Below are 21364 nucleotides of genomic sequence, written 5' to 3'. Positions count from 1 at the left end.
AAACCACAGGAAAACTGGCAGCGCGAGGCACACACGGCTGGAAACAACACAGCCATCTTTCCACTGCCAACGGGTTATTAATCAACAACTAATGTGCAACACGCTAAACTTGCTCAGCAGCATTACATTAAGCTGGACTTAGCTGTGCAGCAGTGGCTCTGCTGACAAGATGCACTGGTGTCTGCTCCCCTGTGCTAGTTTCCCAATGGTCTGCACCTCACAAGGCCCCCCAAAATAGTCACAGCAAAGAAAAACAGCCAAAAGTACTTTATGATTCTATCAAGACTGTACAAGTCTTTTACAGAGCTTAAGGTAATAAAGTCAAAGAGAATGCATAGCACTATCTCTTGTACTGTGTATTAGGGTCCCTATGAGAAAGAGAAGCGGAGACACAAAAGCCCTCGAAGGAACTTCTGAAACAACATACTCTCAAATTACCCTTGTTCATACCCCACTCAAGAAGGCTGGGGACGTCACTAGGAAGAAGGCTCTGTTACACTTGCTAGGAAGCCCAAATGAGATCCACTCTTTTAAAGACATGTCAGTTCTAAATTTAGCACAACACCCAAAGACAAGACTTCCTCAGCACTCGGGCCTGGAGTGGCTCAGAGCCACTGGCTGCTCCTGCAGAGGACCCAAGTTCAGTTCCCAGCACCCACAAAACAGTCCACAACCGTCTATAACTCCAAGTCCAGGGATCGGATGCCTTCTTCTGCCACAGCTTCTACATGATGTACATATAAGCATGCAAGCAAAAGACACATACAATAAAATGAATAATTTTTAAGATAAAAAAAAACCTTACTCATCCCATCATTTTTCAAATTCAATACATTTCACTGGCCTCAGAGTAAGTCTCTTTTCTCAGAATTAACATAAGTTATGACTAACACTATGAAGAAGAAGTCCTACTATTTCTGGAGATAGAGCTAATGCAGAGTGCTTGCATAGCATGAATGAGGTGCTGAGTTCAATACTCACCATCATAAATAAGATTTCCAAGCTTATGAAACAAAACAAAACAAATATCTACCCCCACAAGGATTTCAAGCAATTAAAGAAATCAAACTAAAAAGCAAGAAACATACTAGACTAAATGATGTGGGAATTCACGACATGGGAGGGGATGTGAAGTTAGGGTGAAGTAGTTCAAGGAAGTAAAATTTAAGGTGGCCCCAACAATGTGGGCAGTATTTGAGCAAAAAGCATTTGAGAGGAAAACAATAAGAAGCAGAAGAAATAAAGTAACTGTATAATGGAAAGTTATCTTTGGAAAATTAGACTTGACATTTATTACAATTAGATTATAGAAAGTGTTAGTGGGGAGAGGGAGCCATTTTCAGAAATAGAATAGCAAGACAGGGAATTTCAAACTGCTCAGGCTGCCACTGAGCAGGTGTCTTGAACCACAGCAGCTGAGGGTGGAGGGCTAAAGCTGGCGCTCTGGAACGCAGGTCCTAGCGCATCCGGACTCCCAGCTTCAGATGATCACCTTCTGGCCTTGTCCTCACAGTGTGGAGAGAGGCCTTTGGCGACTGCTGCTCTTTTATAACGCCTTCAGTTCTCTTGGATCAGGGCTCTAGGACCCGATCTACCCTCAGTCACCACAGAGAGCCTGTCTCAACACAATCACCTGGCTCACAAGCAAACTTTGGAACAAAATCCAGTACACAGCAATTTACCCTTATCCTCCCCAAATTCTTGCCTTTTTATCACAGAAAATACATTAATTTAATCACTCCACAGCCCCAAAAGCCTCAACCCCTCCCAATAACTTTAAAGTGCAGTCTCATGTAAATAACATCTAAGTCAGATCTGTGTGAAATGATTCATCTTAAGTCAAAACTTTAGGATGGCTGTGACTCTGTGACTCAAATAAGCCATTCTTTCCATAATGCAAGGGTGTGGCAGACAGAAGCTAGATACTTGCATTCTAAGAAGGAGAAGCAGAAAATAAGCAGTGATACATCTTTAAAGACCGTTGGGAAGGTTAAAGTGAGGTTATTCTGAATAAGGAGCTTCCTTGAGTCAAGGACATCATCATCATCATACAGCTATCAAACAGGGATGTCCTACAGAGGTCCAAATTCCCAGAGCTCAGGGACTCCACCATTAACCACTGAACCCAAGAGCTATGCTGGCAAGACAGCAGACTAGTCAAATGCAGCTATTTAGATCTAAGAGAACAGAAACGTTAAACGCAGCTCCTCGGCACTCTCAGCCACATGTGACCAGCAGCTACAACAGATAGTTGGATCATCCCAGAAAAATAAGCAAAAAATTCTTCTGAGGAGCAGAGAAAGCTATGTAACACTATAGAGAGTTTCTGGATATAAAAGGAATGTAAGGTCCTTTTATTCATTCATGGCCTAGGAAGAATTGTTTATGTAGAAACAGCAGTATCTTGAACTTTTATGAAAGTCTCAAAAGAGTCCCTTGTAGCACAGCTTTTAGAAACGGAGTGTGTCTGGGCTGGGAAACTTTCGCGCTCAGTCCTTCTGTAGGAGGGAAGGAGCTGATTGATGTTCAGGGTTCTACCTCTTTACAACCTGCATACCAGGTCACTCACAGTCTCGTTGCCAGGTGCAGCAGCTTCACTCACGCTCCAAGAGCAGCAGGACACCAGCTATGGCGCATAGCCTCCGTGCTGCAGCCCTGACAGCCGAGGCTCGAGGACAGTCTAGGAAGGTCTAACTTCTACTTTTATCGTTTTATCTTTGGCTAGAATGAAAGGGCTATTTGCAACTAGCACCAACTTTTATTCAGAAAAGCCTTAGGAAGGAGTTCTGTCTTAGTTTTGCTGTTTTTAGAGACTGTCACTCTAGACAGCAGCACATCTTCTGCTCTGCTACTTGACAGTCTGTTCATTTGAAGTCAGCAAGAACCAACCATTATTTGATGGTACCACAGGAGAGAGAGCACTCTGACCCAAAACTCTGCTTCCTACCTTGATTCAGTTTAGCACTCACATACGATTCTTGTCTGAGTATCGTACACATTAGACAGAGAAGGCGTGCATGCCAGGCCTTGAGCTCTCATCTTAGGGAGTTAAGGATTAGGCTGACTTTCTGATGTTGTTGCTGATGAGCAACAAGACACGGATGATACTTTCCCCTGAGTCATCCATTTTCTTGGTGACTCCAAACCACTCTGGACTGACTTACACTCCAGGTATTTGCTGAGACCGTGGATGAAAATGCTTTTTCTCTGGAACATCCCCCTTTCCTGTTCTGGATTCTCTACCACATACCCCCCCAACACACACACGCACACATTCGCTCTTGCTGGCCTTCCTCTGCTACTCCCACAGCTGTCAACTCTAGAACTGTCTCACTTTGACTCTGCTGCCAACTGTGAACAAACCCTTCTCCTGCTCCCTTCTTGGTAGTGCTGGCCATCAGCCCCACCTTTTCCACACCTTGATTTTCCTTCCTCCCACAGGTCCTTCTTATTCCACAGGAAGTAGGAGGGAAAGCAAACACTTCCCTCCCGAGGAGCTCAGATTCACTCTCAACAGGTCCTCAGGCCGGGGGACCATTTCTCCCATGCTCATACCTTTGCCTCCTGTGGTAACATTAGAGAAGAAAGGCAGAAAAACGAACTTTTAAGAAAGCACGGTGATGTGGCTGAATAACATATTCCATGCGAACTCTGCAGGTCAAACCCAGAAAATTCTGTGGCATGTTCTATAGTGTCAATGTCCACTACAGTAAAAACTGCTACTTGTTTCCCATTGTCTATGTCTTTCTTCTTATGAGCAAAGGACCCACCCTCCTTTGCAGGGCCAGATAACCAACTCTACTTGGTACTGCACTTCCTATATTGGAATTCCATGTAATTGAGGGTGAGAAATGAGGATGCCAGCAGAGATGACGTGTCCTGGGTGAAGGGAGAAAGGAAAAAAAAAAAGACTGTGGTTTCTTTAATAACCTCTCAGATACATCGGCCTTAGAGCCTGGAACTGCTTACCCATTAAAGAAGACATCTTTCATCACCATTTTATCACTGCATTTTGGTCTACGTGAAAGCTGTGAATCTTACGATGGGCACAGCAAGGTTATGGTTGTAGCACCAGAATGCTGTGTGAAGAGTCTAAAAAGGCAGAAAGAGAAGACAGAACCCTAAAAGGCTACTTATGCTCAGATGTAAAATATCGTTTCTAGGGTGAGGTAGAATAATGGCTGGAAAGCATAGATGATTTAATGAGAAGTTACTGGGCCAGATGAGCCATGCTCTGTGGTACAAGCTAAGTAAACCATCGTCTTCAATAGTTTCATGTCAAACTGGCACAAACTAGAGTTATGTGAAAGGAGAGTTTCCTTTGAGAAAAAGCCTCCATATGATCCAGCTTTAAGATACTTTCTCAATTAGTGATCTCTGGGGGAGGCCCAGCCCACTGTGGGTGGGACCACCCCTGGGCTGTGGGCCTGGGTGCTACCAGAAAGCAGCTGAGCAAGCCACGGGAGCAAGCCAGTCAGCAGCATCCCTCCACCGCCTCTGCATCAGCTCCGCCTCCAGATTCCTGCCCTGCTTGAGCTCCTGTCCGCACTTATTTTGATGATGAACTGTTAGATAGAGGCGTGAGTGAAATCAACCCTTCCCCACTCCAGCTGCTCCATCACGGCGACAGCATCATTAAGACAACTAGACACGTGACACGTGTACTCAGTACTCACTGAGGTTTTTTTTTTTTTTTCTTTACAATGATGAGTCAACCCACAGGGAGCTCTCTGTGATTTAAACAGTAAATACTATTATTTTACAATACAATGCCACTCAAGGTAATGTATTAGGTATTTTTACCCTCTAAGTTTGTTTTTAACTCCCCTTGTCACTTCTCTCATTCAGGGTCCCAGAAGTAGTTATTTCAATGGACACTCACTCTTTTTCTTACCTTCAGTCTCTTTTCCTTCCTCAGTAAGAACCCGACAACTACTGCATCAGTGATTCTCCATGGCTGTGGCAATGAACCCTGACCAAAGGCAACTTACAGATGAGCTTATTTGGGCAGTTCCAAAGGGGAGGCGCACAGCAGAAGCAGGAGGTTGAGGGTTAAATCCTTCCCACAGCAGGAAGTAGCAGGCTTTGAACTCTCAAAGCCAGTGACATACTTCCTCCAGCTAGGCTGACTTTCCATGTAACCTTTCCAAACAGTCATCAAGTGAAAGCAAGTATCCAAACCACTGAGCCTGTGTGGGACATTTCGCATTCAAAACCCCTCAGCTACTCTTGCTTCTCTGGAGAAAGTGGGTGCTGAGAGGATCTTTCTGTGTTGTCCTTGCTGCCTTTAAATGAACAGACTAGTGTTTTAGCAAGTTAAATTTCAAAATATCCTTTCTGATCTTACTGAATTTCCACCTTACGTATCCTAATTACACATAGCCTTCACTTTTTGCACAACCAGCACCTTTGCATTCTTTCCCCGTAGTGTTGAATGTATTCCCGTAGGATGATCTTAGCTTGGTCACAATAGTTATGTCAAGGGCCTCATAACAAGGCTCTGATAGTAAGGGCCAGCATGGGACTGGGTGTGGTAGCACATGCCTTTAATCCCAGCACTTGGAAGGCAGAAGCAAGAAGATTGTTGTGAGTTCAAAGCCAGACTGTTCTACAAATGGAGTCTCTGGCCAGTAAGGGCTACACAGTGAGACCCTGTCTCAAACAATTCAAACAATCAGACAAACAAACAAACAAATAAACAAAATGAGGGCTGGAGAGATGGCTCGGTGGTTAAGAGCACTGGCTGCTCTTTCAGAAAGCCTGGATTTGATTCCCAGCACCCACGTGATGCTTCATCATCATATACACTACAGTTACAGGGATCCCACACCTTCCACAGGCACACCCATGGTACAAACACATACACGTGAACAAAATATCCTTGTAAACTAAGGAACAAAAGAGCCAGCATGGTTCTTTTCTGAGGAGAGTGAGGGTCAACTTCCCGATTTGGGTTCAGCTACTTTTCCCCTCAGTCCTCACCATGATGGTGGGAGAGAATGGGAGGGGTGGGAGAAGGAAGGCAGAGAGCATAAGGTCTCAGTTTCCCCTGTAGGTTGTATTTTTTTTCTGTATATATTTGTGGACCTGAGAGTATGTTCGCACCACGTGTGTGCAGGTGCCCACGGAGTGCAGAAGAGGGTGTGGGGTCCCTCGGAACTGCTGTCATAGGTGGTTGGGAGGCACCTGCATTGGGGCTGGGAATCAAACCTGGGTCCTCAGCAAGAGTCTCTCCAGACCTGTAGTGACTTTCTTATAAAAGCACCAGTCCTACTTACCATGAGGGCTTTTCCTTACACTTAAAAAAAAAAAAAGATTGATTGATTGATTATGTATACAGTGTTTGTTTGCATGTACACTTGCACACCAGAAGAGGGCACCAGATCTCACTATAGATGGTTGTGAGCTTACCATGTGGTTGATGGGAATTGAACTCATGACCTCTGGAAGAGCAGCCAGTGCTCTTAACCTCTGAGCCATCTCTCCAGTCCCTACACTTTTCTTTAAATCCAATGATCTCCACAAAGCTCCATCTCCAAGTACCATCACACTGAAAACTAGGGTGCACAAGATTAGTAAATTTGGGGAAAGATAAACAATTCCACCCATAGCAGATATTAACCTAGTCCTCAACAGCAGCTCAATGTCACTCCTCAAGCTGAGCTATCACCTATGCTCATGTGATCATCCCTGTTAAAAGACTGTTAGATCCTCTATGGTAGTGATTATGTCAGATTCTTCCTTATATAGTCTGAGGATTGAGAATGTTTCACAACCAATATTTGCTGAATGAAACACTAGAACTTTAGAATAAAGAAAACATGGCAAAAATTTTACTGCTTTTCTTTATTTAGAAGTCATGCATTTTAATACTCTTTCCTCCACCTCTGTAACACTGGGTCTGAATTTTTCTATAACCACTAATTTTTTAGAGTTAAAATGCAGGTTCTGTCAAGCAGTCCCAGATTGTGTGCACTTAATTCATGAACTGCAGACACTTGTACCTAAAGAGTGGGCGGAACACACTTCACCAGAGCAGTAAATCACTCCAGATGCCCTTGTATGAAACTCCACCATGGAGATCACCTATTAATTTTCCCTTCTGAATACATTTTCACATGGAGAAAGTACTACCAATCATTATTTACGGCACCACAGTAGAGAAGATGCAATCTTCTTTTACCTAACAATTCCCTGACTGTAATGGCCAAGTGCTCATTCAGTACTGTATCTGTTCTAATGCTATTGTAACACTGAAAACATCCTGCTTATTTTCAACATCCACTTTGTCCTCACTGCCAAGAGTTTAAAAAACTCAGCCATCATCAGGAGCTAGCTAACTGACCTGACCAACCAAACTTTTTGGTGAAAATATACACTCTAACATATCCTGCTTAGACCATGCACTGTTATGAAATCACTAAGGCAACTGATATGAAAATGCAAACCACATGATTCTGTTGCTTAACGTCAGCTGAAGTAGAGTGTACGTGTGTCCATCAAGAACTACTCAGTGTAATGGTATAAGTGGGGGAGCGAACAGTCAGCAGCGGGAATTACTGCAGAGTCAAACACTTCTGCAACTGCAGAGAATGAAAAGAGCAGTCAGTGCATCTGTGTGCACACAAGAGGACGAAAGTGGAGCTGAAGTCTTCTGTGCTCGAGCCTTACCGTTAATGAGGATAAACGGGTAGAGTCTGCGAAGAGGCAGACTCCCTTCATTCAACACAAGAAGCCTTTAAAGCGATGCTAACGTGGACACTTTCTGTGGCAATGCACTGCAGGAGTGTGTTTCCATGTGTAGGAGGCGTGTGAGATGGCACTGGTGAGGGGAGGTGCGTGGCCTCTCCCGGCACCCATACACCGCACACTGAGACTAAGAGCCCGAGTTCTCCTGTGTGCTTACACGACTGTCCAAATGCAGGCACATGCTGTATTTATGCTGCTCACCCAGGAGAAAATCTATCAGCTGTGTTCTAAATGTAACACAGAGGCCAGAGCATTAGAAGGAGCTACTGCTGTGGTCCAAATAGCAAAGGCTAGTGTAAGAAGTTAAGTAGGAGCTGGCTATGGTGGTACACACCTTTAACGTCAGGCAGAGGGCAGGCCTATGAGTTCTAGCATGACAAAGTCAGCTAGAGACTAGCCAAAGCTACATGGTAACACCCTTAAAAAAGGCCACCAGTCAGGAAAAGACCCTTTAAAGACTCCAGTCCACTATCCAGTGCTATCAGCCAGGATAAGACTTGTAGGAGTGTCCGATGGAGCAAGCTTTTCTTTAGGATAGCCTATTTTTAGCATAATTTCTTACCTAATTCTACTTTAAAACCATATTAAAATATGCTGTCAACTATAACATCTTCACAATTAAATTTACTTTTTCAAAATTGTCATTTCCCGGCCAGCCACGACAGCACATTCTTACACTCAGGACCTGGGATATTAAGACAGAAGGATCATAAGTCTGAGTTCCATCCGGGCTACACAGGTAGACTCTGTTTAAACAAAACAAAGCACCACCACACAACAACAAAAACTCTGTTTCTTCCTGTTCTACCTGCTTCAGAAGCCTCAGGTCACTTCCACCTTTTCTCTGTCACCGACATGAAACACGAGCTGCTAAGGGCAGGTGGTCGCCATTCTCTCTGAACTGGTCCACGGCTGCCTACCTGGTTTCCCTCCGTGCACTCTGAGTTCACACTAACATCTTCCTAACAGACCCAGCTCTGCGTCTCTCATGTGGTTCTCGGGTGCCTGTAAAATAAAGCGCCAACTCTTCAGGAAGGCACAAAGAGCTTAGACGATTGCTCAAGCACTGGCCCTCACCTTCCTTCCCCAGAACCTTAAGCAGCAGCTACACAGAAAACCACACTCTTTTAGCCATGGCGCAGTTTCTTTCTTGTTGCTTGATTCTTTGGGGAAGAAAGAGTCTTTCAGACTGGCCTGAAACTTACTACGCCTGACTTGCCCCAGACTTCTGGTTCTCCATCTTGGTCCTGGGATTATAGGTGTGTACCCTCCCACATGGCCGATACGCAGCCGTGTCATATGACAATTGTCAAATGTACAGGAAAGATGTATGGGTATGTTTTCCAATTAATTTTCTTGTCAATATCCTTTTCTCTGTAAACGACTGTGTTAATTTTATGTGTCAACTTGACTGGGCTAAGGGAGGCCCAGGCTAACAGGTGCTATTTTGAGGACTCCCTGAAGAGGCTGGCGCTTGAGTCAGAAAGCTAAGCCTTAAAGATCTTCTTTCAGCAGTGTGAGCGAGCATCAGCCAAAATACCGAGGGCCATAACAGAAAGAGCTGAGAGAGAGTTCTCTCTGGGCCAGGATCCTGGACACACACATTCTCTTGCCTTTGAATATTACCACTCACGGTTCTTGGCTCTTTAGACTGGGACTCACACCAGTGGCTGCCTGGTTCTCAAGATTTCTCTCTGCAGGAGTTCTATTACTGGCTTCCCGGGTATGGTTTAAACAAGAATGTCCCTCATAGGCTCAAGTGTTTGAAGTCTTGGTCTCCATTTTGTGGTGCCGTTTAGGGAGGATTTGGAACCTTTATGCAGTGGAAGCTGTCACTGGGGTGACAGTCACTGTCACTGTGAGGGTTTACAGCCTCATCCCCCCTCCTGCTTATTCTACTTCCTGTGTGTGGCTGACAGCTGGCCTCCCAGCTTGCTGCTGCTGTCACCATGCTTTCCCTGTCACTATGGACATCCAGTCCCCTGGAACTCTGAGCCCAAACAAACTCTTTTGGTATGTCATAGTATTTTATCACAGCACCAAAAAGTAATTAAGGCAGCATGCCTGGGGTTTTTCAACACTGGCTCCCCTCCTCAAACTCCTGGTGCATGCACTGAATTACAGCACTGATTCTCCTGGGTCTCCATGGTGAAGACACTTTATGGTTTCCATAATTATATGACTCAATTCCCTTCTCTCTCTCTGATTAGTGCAGATACTAAGCATTTTCTTTAACATACAATAAGTCACAAATACAATTTTACTATTTATTTAAGCTATGAAAAAACATACCTACTAAGATAATCTGAGCGGCAAAGAGAAAAATAAAGAGATCACCTAAACATTAGCTCTTAAAATGTTGTTACCTATTAAAATATTACCTTTTAAAGGTCTATTTCATAAGAATATTTTTTCTTATCTATATATAAACAAGCACATTAACTCACATTCCCAATTTTTATAACCTGAGTTCTCCTTCTTTGTAATTACTAAATGAATAAATAAATAAATAAATCTTGAGTGTTTTTCTTAGTCAACAGGTATTTTCGTTTATAAATCTGACAGAAAGTGTTTCCCTGTGTTGCTTTCTCACAGCCAGCACAGCAGGCTGAGTGTGGCTCAGCTTCTGCACAGTGGGAGAGGCTGCTGTCAGGCCTGGGCTAATCCAGAACACACAGCAGTGGGAGAGCACAGTAAATGCTCAACAAGACACAGTTGCCATCTTCTTAAAAAGCAAGCTTGACCTGAGAAAAGGCTCATTAAAATAAGGTACAAATATTTATGAAGAACATAAACAAATGGTTTAAAATACACTCGCTGCATTTCACTATCTTTTCTAGTGCAGAGAAGAAAAAAGTTAACAAAAAGAACAGTGCAGACAAGCTGCTTCCTGCAGTTTCTCTGTGTAGACAACCTTTGATAGGATAGCAATATGGTTCTTGTTGAAAGTATGAGTTTTAAAAAAATCATTTTTTTTTATTGGCATTGGTGTTCTGCCTGCATGTATGTCTGTGTAAGGGTGTTGTGTTCTCTGGGACTGGAGTCAGAGACAGTTGTCAGCCGCCATGTGGGTGCTGGGAATTGAACCCAGGTCCCCTGGAAGAGCAGCTACTTAACCACTGAGCCAATTCTCCAGCCCCCCAAAATGATTAGTCTTACAGATCCCTGGGCCAACTACAACACAGGGAGATTTCATTGAGAAAGAAGAACAATCAACACTATCGTGTAGTGAGCGTGAGTGAAGGTGACACGGTGAAACACGTTCACAGAAGGTGCTGCTGGGCCCAGAAAAGCAAGCCAGCTGGTCCCACAGAGAAGAGGGAGACGCTGCCACACAGTGGGGCCCTCCTTTTGCTCAGCGTCCCTGCTGCGCTGCGAGGGGGTACTTCTTCTGCTCTGTCCTTATGGGTAGCGAGGCCTGAACTCAATAGAGGAATATGGAATGGCAGAGAAACACTTAAAGAAATGTTCAACATCTTTAGTCATCAGGGAAATGCAAATCAAAACAACCTTGAGATTTCACCTTACACCCATAGAATGGTTAAGATAAAAACTCAAGTGACAACACATGCTGGAGAGGATGTGGAGAAAGGGGAACCCTCCTCCACTGCTGGTGGGAATGCAAACTTGTACAACCACTTTGGAAATCATTCTGACACTTTCTCAGATAATCAGAAATAGCGCTTCCTCAAGATCCAGCTATGCCACTCCTGGGACTATACGGAAAGATGCTCAAAGAGACAACAGGGACGTTTGCTCAACCACGTTCATAGCAGCTCTATTCATAATAGCCAGAATCTGCAAACAACCTAGATGTTTTTAGTGTCTTATTCAGCTTAAGACTTGACAAGGTGAGAGGCAACGCTACATAGTCCAGCATGAGAAACTCTGAGCATTCCAAACTCAGACATTTTTACAGAGTTTGTATGAAGTATAAAAGTCTGTTTTGCATTTATATTTCTAAGGAATATTTGGAATAATTATTCTTCCCAACACAGGTAAAACAGATTAACTTCAGGGATGTAGCTGAAATTTTTAAAATTTTACTGGGTTCCATATGTTCAGTACAAAGAGGATGTAATTTATCTAAAGGATTAAACTTAAGTGGTGTTTCGTTCTAAAATATGGAAAACACAGTCTTCTGTGTTTTCAGAGGGCATCACTTAGACAGTCTACCAAACCCACACTTAGATCTTTACTACCTACACACGACACTAAGGCAGAGTGTTAGCTAAGACAGTCACAGCCAGGTGATACCAGCTGAGTGTGTAACCCGCTGCCCCGTCAACAAAACTGTGTGAGACAGAAAAATATCCCACCCCCGAGTTACTTTTTAAGCAACCAGACACTTAAAAAGGAAATGCTGGGTATAAATTAAGAATGTCAGGTAATTAATTCCGGGACCCTGAGCTACCAACCGAGTGCTGTGCAGTCTTTTATTATCATGCCCTATAGATCATCTGTTCTTAGCGCTGGCTTGTTCGAGAAGAGAGACAGCTGCGGCACCGCAGCGCTGTGAACCTGAAGCCCATCTGACTGTAATTGTAATACACAGCTTGATGCGGCTCTGGCTACGAGAAGCCAGAGGAGTGTCCGTAATAACCCAGAAAAGCAGCAACCTGCCAACAGAGGGCTGGAGACGGGGACTGTGCAGTCTGGCTCCTGACGGGCTGCAGGAAATATGATTAATGAGTAAGGCAGAATGATATCAGGAACCCGATTAGCACCACAAAAAGGTCACAGATCAAAGTGGTATGCATTTCCTGAGCTGAAATGGTGGCATGAAGCTCCGTGGACTTGCAGGGTAAGAAAGGAGGACAGGAGAAAGCCAGTGCGCTGACGCGCTAACAGCGACGTGAACTACACTAGCAATTCCACTGCCCGTACAAAGTTACAAACGACCAAGTGCACCAATAAGCACTGAGGTGCAGAACACTGTTCCCCACACAGGCGCACAGATTATTTTAGAATGAGCAAGTTACTAAATTATTCCATAAAGACATAAGATCAGATATCTTTTGCAATCATGAATCACACTGTGATAGCTATTCACCCTACACTACGCTTACATTTGATTTGCAGTTCATTTTACTTGACTTTGGGAATACAATCTAATTTGGAGCATTAAATGTAAAGATTTGAATCAAATTCGTGAGAGTAGAAATCATTGGGAGAATTGTAAACTTACTAAGTTACTGTACATGCATAGCTAATAGAACAAAATATTATTTTATTTTATATATTATTTCATATTCATTGAGTTTAAAGCATGGGCAGCCAAAATTCAAATTCCACTGAAAGATGATTTACTAAGTTCAAAATGTAGAAATTTACTTTTCTTCACGTCCTTAGAAAATATCTTCCCCGGGCCTCCGTGAAGCTCAGTGGGTAGAGTGCCCAGTGTGCCTGAAGATGCAGGTTCAATCCCCTGCACTTCATGAACCAACCCTGGGGTGTACGCTTCTCATGTTCAGATGATAAAGACTGGAGGGACAGGGTTCCAGGGCTTCCCCAGCTACCAGAGCCCACTTGGGGGTACAAAAGACCCCGCCTGGAAAAGAAACCTTTCCCAAATCTGCCCGAATCTTTGCAGGTGAAAGCTGTCCAGCAAGGATGCGGTGCTGCTTTCAAAAGAGCAAGCGGCCTGCTTCAGTTCACACAGCTAGTCTTAAAGCGAAAACAGTAGCAAAACTAGGAGAGGCAGCTTGTCAAATGCCTTCACTGTTAATAACAGTAATTAATATGATTAGAAAAGAACTAGTTTCCTTGAAACTAATTTTGACTTTATGTGTTTGAGGGTAGGGGCGGTAGGCATCAATTAAAGGAGCTATGTGCTATTGCCAGTGAGCTATATGCCTAGCCTGAAACTGAAAAATTTAAATAGTATTTTTGAAAGCAGTTCAACAATAAAATAATTAGAGAATGATTTTTTTTCGGGGGGGGGGGTAATTGGCACAGGGTACTTCCATGCAGCCCTGGCTGTTCTGAAACTCACTCTGTAGACCAGGCTGGCCCCAAACTCAAGAGACCCACCTGCCTCTGCCTGCAGAGTGCTGGGATTAAAGGGGTGGACCACCTCTGCATGGCAAAAATGATTCTTTAAATAAAGATGCACCTGTAGGAACAGCAGGATCTTAATGCTTTCTTTTTGGTCCTGCTGGGAGTGCACCAAGCTCAGAGCTTCCGCCACCTGAAATATTTTCAGTTCAAAAGGCACTATAATAATTCAAAAGATAAGCCAGAAAGTAGCTGAAAAATATTTTCAAAACAATTTTGGATTATAGAACCGTTAGGAAGACTGTACAAAGACCTTATACATATCTCGGTCATAAAAACAGAGCCCAGCATAAAAACAGAAGGCATAGTTCACCGAAAAACAGGAATATTGGCTAAGTCTAAGAGAAAGGCTAAACGCTGCTGGTCACAGGAGCAGTGTAAGCTGCCCCAGTACCTACGAGGATATCTCAAGCGTGTGATGTTGACATAGCAAGCCTTTTGAAGGACACAGAAAAACTCAAACTTGAGACACATCAGGAACACAAACACCAGACCCCATGGTAACATATCCCCAGGAGTTACTCCACTCCCAGCGTCGCCTCAGACAAAACAAAACACGTTCATCCTAAACCACGCACACAAACATTCATAACTGCCCAAACTAACACAAAACAACCCACAATGTTCATTAATTGGTAAGATAAGTAGTATATGGCATATTTATATAATAGCAAATAATAATCAACAATACAAAGAAATTAATAACTGCTATATGCAGCAACATGGATGGTCTCAACACACACACACGGGAAATGACAGAAGCCAGGTGTAAGAGGACAACATATTGTCTGACACCATTAACTTAAATGTCTATAAAAGCAAAACTACAGATATACAGTGCATGGCAGTCTGGCACAGTACAGGACCGCAGGCTGATTGCAGAGGGTCCAAGAAAACTTTCTGAAGCTATGGGACCATCCTGAAGCTGATCGCAGCTGAGTTTATCCTATACAAATTTATTGGAACTAACTAAGGAGTATATTTTAAAAATGTTGATTTTTATAGAATGCAAATTATAGCTCAATGAATCTACTCTAAAAGAAGAAACGCAAAGGTAAGAAGAAGTAATAGTAAAAATGTCCAAAAATGTCCGTGTGGTCACATCTACGTGCCCAAGAGCACCAGCACAGGCACAGCTACACTTAATGGCTGCATGTCCTTCGGCCTCTTTCACAGCTGACCTTGACCTGGACTCTCACACTAGTCCACGTTAACAGTGAGGATCTTACCCAGGCCCAGGGTACGATTAAAATGCTTCATGTATCACAAGGAATATTACAGTAACTAATTACATGTATTATGACTACTACCAACTATTTCTGAACATACTGTACTCAGAGAATAATAGAGGCATAGCACATGCAGAACTGGAATTTTATACACAAAAACTGAAAATTATAAATAAAAAACCGAAACCAACAACAAAAAGGAAAGAAAACAACACAGAACAAAACAAGAGGGGCGTACTAAGTGGCCGAGGCTCCCACAGTGACAATGTAGGGACCCATGACTGGGAAGTCTGGCTGAACTCTGAAATCTACCTTTCACTGCCCTGCAGTGTATTTACTGTGTATAAAACTTCACATGTCAGTAATAGTGCGATTATAATTAGGAACTGGAAGATAAAGTCAAAACGTAACTATTGGTATGGAAAAATAAGGAATGCTACCTGGAAAACCCAAAAGTAATTTTTTTAAATCATAAAATAAAAACATCAGGCAATAAAATTACACTTAAAAAGCTTTTGAAGATTTACTTATTCTATGGATACAATTGTTTGCCTGCATTGTGTCCACACGCCTGGTGCATATCCACAGCCCAGCGCTGCATTTTAATATGGAGAATGACAAAGACAACACTTTTAAATACTGAGAACATCCATTCATTCCAAACTTTAGTAAATTTAAAAGGCACAAACAAAGATGTAACTGCATTTTCTCACAAAACGTAATGAAGGAAATCACAGAGGAGGACAATAACATGGGGTTTTTAAGCACAGTAAGTACCATGATTTTAGGTGTCAAAATGTGGTGTGAAGTTCTCTGTCAACTGTAAGCATAGGATGTAGCTTGAAGACATCACTTGTTACTAAAATCTACTATGGCCTTCTGGCCTAGAACACAAAATGATCCTTCCTCGTCAGCAGAGCCTTCTACGTAAGAACAGAAAAGATAACCGGTTCTTGAACATCACTTGCTTATCATTTTAAATTGTCAAGAACAAGTTGCGAGCAACTTAAATACTGCATGAAACAAACCATCACGTTTCTAACGCAAAACGCCCTTATAAGGTTCACGCAGTTGTGAGGCGCCGTGTCACTTCCAGCAGCTCCGTCAGCGGCGGCAGTGCACAGAGAGGCAGGGTTACAGCCCGCAGCAGCGCAGACGCAGCGGTGATCACTGTCTTACCACTCTGTTGATGCGGACGAAGTCCTCTGAGGTCTTGGCCCAAGGAGGGAGCTCCACGTCCGACACCACCGTCCCATCGTCCATCACTCCCAGGTTATAACTGTTGACGTTGACAAACATCTCAGGGAGATAGTAAAACTCAGGAATCAACTCCTACATAAAAACGGAAGAAGTATTGTATCATGAAATATACACCATGAACTGGGTATCTGTAACACGGCCTGACTGGTTCCCATTACACAGAACAACAATACAAATATGTAGGAAAAGTTTTTTCTTTTTGTTCTATCACCAACTTTTTGTTAAGAGAGATCATAGCAGGAAAATGTACAGAGCATCTTAATACACGTACCCAAGGCTTTCCTTCAGCACACACTCAAAACCTTGGAGACTCTTCATTTCAAATAAGCAAGTACTAACTGGATTGCGAAGACACAAACAGGAACTGCACGCTATACCAACAGCCCACCATAGATTTTAAAGTGAAATATGTGGAGTTTGTAGCAGAAAACAATCTTTGTGGAATAAGAGTTAAGATGTTACTAATGTGGTCTCTATTAACCTGGAAAATAATCACTTGTATTTTAGTTATAGATAAACAGTAATTTTTACATCAAAACATCAAAGTTTTTTAAGATACTAACTCTAATAAAAGATCAAAATCACCTGTCTAGAAACCCTGCATAGAAATCGATTAAATGAAACATAATGACTATAATTACCAATTTTTACAAAGGAGAAGAACGCAGCCGGGTAGGCCATGAGGCCCACACGTAACTTTTTCAGAGCTCTGTTGACCTGAAATCCAGTCTTGACATGGGTCAGTGCCTCAGTAGTCTTTCAGAAACCCCCCAAGGCCAGCTACCACAGGTCTGGATTTCCAAACAGTAGAAAAATAGAGGGGTCATCAGATTTTGGACAAGGTCAGTATGAACTTGCCAGAGCAGAGCAAAGAGATGCATCAAGAATTAAGCTATTATCACATTCACAGTCCACATGGAATGCTGCTTGACTCTGAATTGCACATCTTTTGTTTACAATCATGATAATTAACCAAGCAGGGCAGAGTGAGTTTGTCCTTCAAATGCCTGATAACACATGGTCATTAGCTGTGAAAGACTTCTAAAGTGAATGTTAGTCCTTACAAGAAGAACCTTGTTGGAAGTTTAACCTTGAATCAGATCGCTCTCACACACTTCAGGAACTTCAGGAACACCATCTTTGGAAGCCATGACTGTGACTCTGATCTCTAACTAGAGGAGCAGGACAAGCGCATGTTATTTTACGCTGGCAGGAGTGACAATGTGTTCGTGCGTGTTAGGTGAGATCAGAGCTTACATTTCTAATATCTACCATGATTTACCTTCATACCAGCTTTAGAAGGTGTGCTAAAGGCTCCATCTTACGAAGTTAAGGCAGGCTTGGTGGCCTGTGCCTGTAATTCCAGGACTCAGAAGACTGAAGGAAGACAGAGATGTTACCTGGAGGGTAAGGCTAGTCTAGACCACACAGTAAGCCGAGGCCTGTCTAGGCTTTATAATAAAACCCTGTCTTTAAAAGACAACTGCCCAAGATGGAAGAGCAAAAAAAGTTCTCATTGGATTAGCCCAAAGACCTGAGTTTGACCTCCCCAGGGATTCATGGTGGAAAGAGAAAACTGACTCCCAAAAGCTGCCCTCTCCCTGCCACATACTCTTCACATCTGGTAAGTTGTGCATTTCCTGCAATAAACAGCCAATGAGAGCTAAGATAACTAAACATGCTTTTGTAGATTTTCATTTACTTCTCGATACGCGTTTGCAGCTAAAGATAAGGAGCTGAGCCCTGAACCGAGCTGCTTCTTCTTCGTTCTCTACATTACTTGCCGTGTAACTTTAGTACTTCTTTCTTCCCATCTCCCAGTAACACTCAGCTGCTCACTGCTGACGTTCACCCACACTCCTGAGGTTGCCTTGCTCTCTTACCTGACTACTCTCAGGGCCTGGGCACTGTATCCACGCTTCCCACAGTGTGACAACGAACACCACACTATCTTTTAAGACCACAAAATCTGTTCTTGTCACTCCTGTTCTTCAAACCCAGCCAATGTCCCACACTGCTCCTTAGTAAAGCTTAGCGAAAGGCTGCCCGCCTCTCCCTCCTGTCAGGACCACCTCTTCCGCTCACTTGCTGGAACCTGTTTTGTTAGTAGACGCGTCTCTAAAACAAAAGCTCACTAAAGGGAGGAATGGTGTTCTGTGTGGCGCTTCACTGTGACCAGAGACCCAAAGTAGATAAACTCAACTTAAAAATAACTTTAAAAACATCACGGCTGTGCCAGGATTCTTCCACAAATTTTACCACAGTTTATGTTAGCATAGGTTATAGTTTACTGATACATCACTATATTAAATTCCAATTTCTGAGAAAATGCGCTCCACCAATGCTTTCTGTTTTACAGCCAGTTACTCCAACCTGCAAAGCAAGAACCCAAAGAGACAGCCCTGTCTGACTCCTTTCTCTTTGACCCTGTCAGTCATTTCTACAGGTGTTAGGATTTACTTGGGAGTCAGGGACTACACTCAGCCAGCAGACTGAGCCCGCTGACAGGAAGGGCTTCAGAAAGGAGAGGGCTGCTTCAGAGATGGGAACTCAATGGCAACAACAGCGAAGCTTAGACAGCCACCTGGTACGTAGATATGACTGACTATAAAACTTTATTAGTCTGTTATTTGTCCCTCAAAATTGCTGAAGACAGCAAACAGCTCTGAATCTCAGTTCCTAAATTTAAATAAATATTTAAGACCAAAAATATAGAATTACTATTACTTTGTGGTACTGGGAATCTGGGACCTTAAAAAGTGTTCAGCAAGACTTCTACCACCACCTAAGACCCCAAACCTCTAACTGGTGCTTGCATCACAATGTTGACTCCTCAACCCAACTTTAACCCTTTCTGTTTCAGTCTTCAATACTGCACATTGCTGCCACCGTGTGCCACGTCACTTTAGATGAAACACCGTAAATGCTGTTTGTCCTTCTTCAGGTGATGGACTGTGACTAAAGCCGAACCCAAGCTTTATGAGCCCAGAGCATTTCTTTCTAACTGTCCCTAGGCCTAAGCCTGAAAGCTTCTAGCCTCTGAACAATCTAACCTTCTACAAACCTAGACCTTGAAGGTTTCAGCTTCTAGTTGCTAACCTAGGCCTAGAGCATTTTCAGCTTCTGAGACTTACTGCTGAGTAACCTCACCCTTTCTGGTTCTCTCTGAACTCCGGCTGGCTGGATCAACTCAGCTGTTCTGGCTCAAAACTCCTCTCCAGGCTGACTGAGTCAAACTGGCTTCTCTCTCATTCTCACTGAACTGCTCTGCTTGGAAAAACTGCCTCTGAACTCTACCAACTGAACTGCATGAACCCAACTGACTGGAAATGCACCGAACTGTACTGTCCTGAATCCAGCACTGTCTCGTGAAGTCTTCCTCTCTCTGCCCCGCTCTGAGGCAGCTTCTCTTTCCTGTCTGTTCTGCTGAGAGCTGAGCATATCCTATCTCCGGCTCACTCTCTCAAATCTTTATCTCATTCGTCACTTTCTCTACCCCTCAATAGCGCGGCACTGACTAGGATTAAAGGTGTGCACTGAATTCTACCCAGAGGGAGTAAAGGTGTGTTGTGTTGGGTGTATCTGCAGTTCAGCCAGAGCACACAGACCTAGGCCTTTTGATGGATCATTATAGCTATACAGAACACTGCATACAAAGGCAACAAGCACACGCTGTTCTCGCTAGGTAAAGAGCTACTCTCTGTGTGACTATAACTCGATGTTCTGAATCCACGCTGCTCAGGATAGCGGCTAAACACAGTGGTTCTTAAACACTTCAATGTGGCTAGTATCAACAGACATGTACTAGAAATATAAAACATGGAAAATATTTTTAAGACTTAGGATAAAAAAATAAAAGAGCCAATTAACAATTTTGTACTGACTGACTATTGATTGATTGATTGATTGATTGAGAAAGGGCTTCTCTGCATAATCTTAGCTGTCTTGAAATTCGCTCTATAGACCAGACTGGCCTTGAATTCAGAGATCTATCTGCCACCATCATCACCTGGCTTAATATTTTGACTTTTAGGCTAAGACATATTACTGAAATCAATTTATTTTGACTTTGAAATTAGACTATAATATAATTAATATTAATATGTCGCTTATACTATATTTCTATCAGAAAATGCTACCAGAAACCAACTTAGAGAATTGATCAGCACAGTATACTCGAATAAAGGTGTCACTGAGAGGGGAGGCATGAAATGAACTCACAAAGGATACACAGAAATGTAAATGATCTCCAAATTTTAAAAGTGGCAAATCAGGTCGGGTGGGGTGGCTCATGCCTTTATAACCAGCACTCAGGTAGACTCTAGGCCCCAGTGTGGGGAGGTGGGTGTGGGGTGAGGGAGTAGGGGGTGCTGCAAAGACCAATGCACCAACCCAGGACCATGCATGGAGATAACCTAGAACCCCTGCACAGATGTAGCCCATGGCAGCTCAGTGTCCAAGTGGGTTTCCTAGTAAGGGGAACAGGGACTGTCTCTGATATGAACTCAGTGACAAGCTCTTTGATCACCTCCCCCTGAGGGGAGATCAGAGGTCATAGAGGAAGAGAATGCAGCCAGTCCTGATGAGACCCGATAGACTAGATAGAAGGGGAAGAGGACCTCCCCTATCAATGGACTTGGGGAGGGGTGTGGGAGGAGAAGAGGGAGGGAGTGTAGGATTGGGAGGAGATGAGAGATGAAGCTACAGTTGGAATACAAGGTGAATAAATTATAATAAATAATAAATCAATAAAAAAAAAAACAGTCAGGAGGCAGAGGCAGGTGGAGCTCTGTGAGTTCCAGGTCAGTCTGGTCTATAAAGTGAGTCCAGGACAGCCAGGTCTACACAGAGAAACCCTGTCTTGAAAAACAAAAAACAAAAGTCTACTTTATTCATGAGATCATTTTGTTTACAGAAATACCAGTTTAGAATTTTACCATTATTTTATAGAAACAACCACTTTCTTAAATAAAATTATTCTCTAAGAATTAGTAGAATGCAAGCAATGGGGATTCTCTCTAATATATTAAAATTGCCTCTAGCAGGAAAGAAGCAAGGCTAGAACTGTC

The 21364-nt window shown here is 43.1% G+C and overlaps 1 protein-coding gene across 3 annotated transcripts in view; it reads right to left on the bottom strand.

Annotated features, from left to right (window-relative positions):
- Positions 1-21364, bottom strand: part of Lrba (LPS responsive beige-like anchor protein) — a 495461-nt gene that overhangs the window by 90223 nt on the left and 383874 nt on the right. For all 3 annotated transcript variants that reach the window (XM_060378522.1, XM_060378523.1, XM_060378524.1), the window contains one exon: positions 16215-16367. In XM_060378522.1, the coding sequence (XP_060234505.1) occupies positions 16215-16367 (153 nt within the window). The remainder of the gene's footprint in view (positions 1-16214; positions 16368-21364) is intronic.

The sequence above is a fragment of the Meriones unguiculatus genome, chromosome 2, assembly GCF_030254825.1.
Source record: "Meriones unguiculatus strain TT.TT164.6M chromosome 2, Bangor_MerUng_6.1, whole genome shotgun sequence".
NCBI lineage: Eukaryota > Metazoa > Chordata > Mammalia > Rodentia > Muridae > Meriones > Meriones unguiculatus.
The sequence above is the reverse complement of the archived record's forward strand: the minus strand, read 5'-3'. Positions and strand labels throughout refer to the sequence as shown.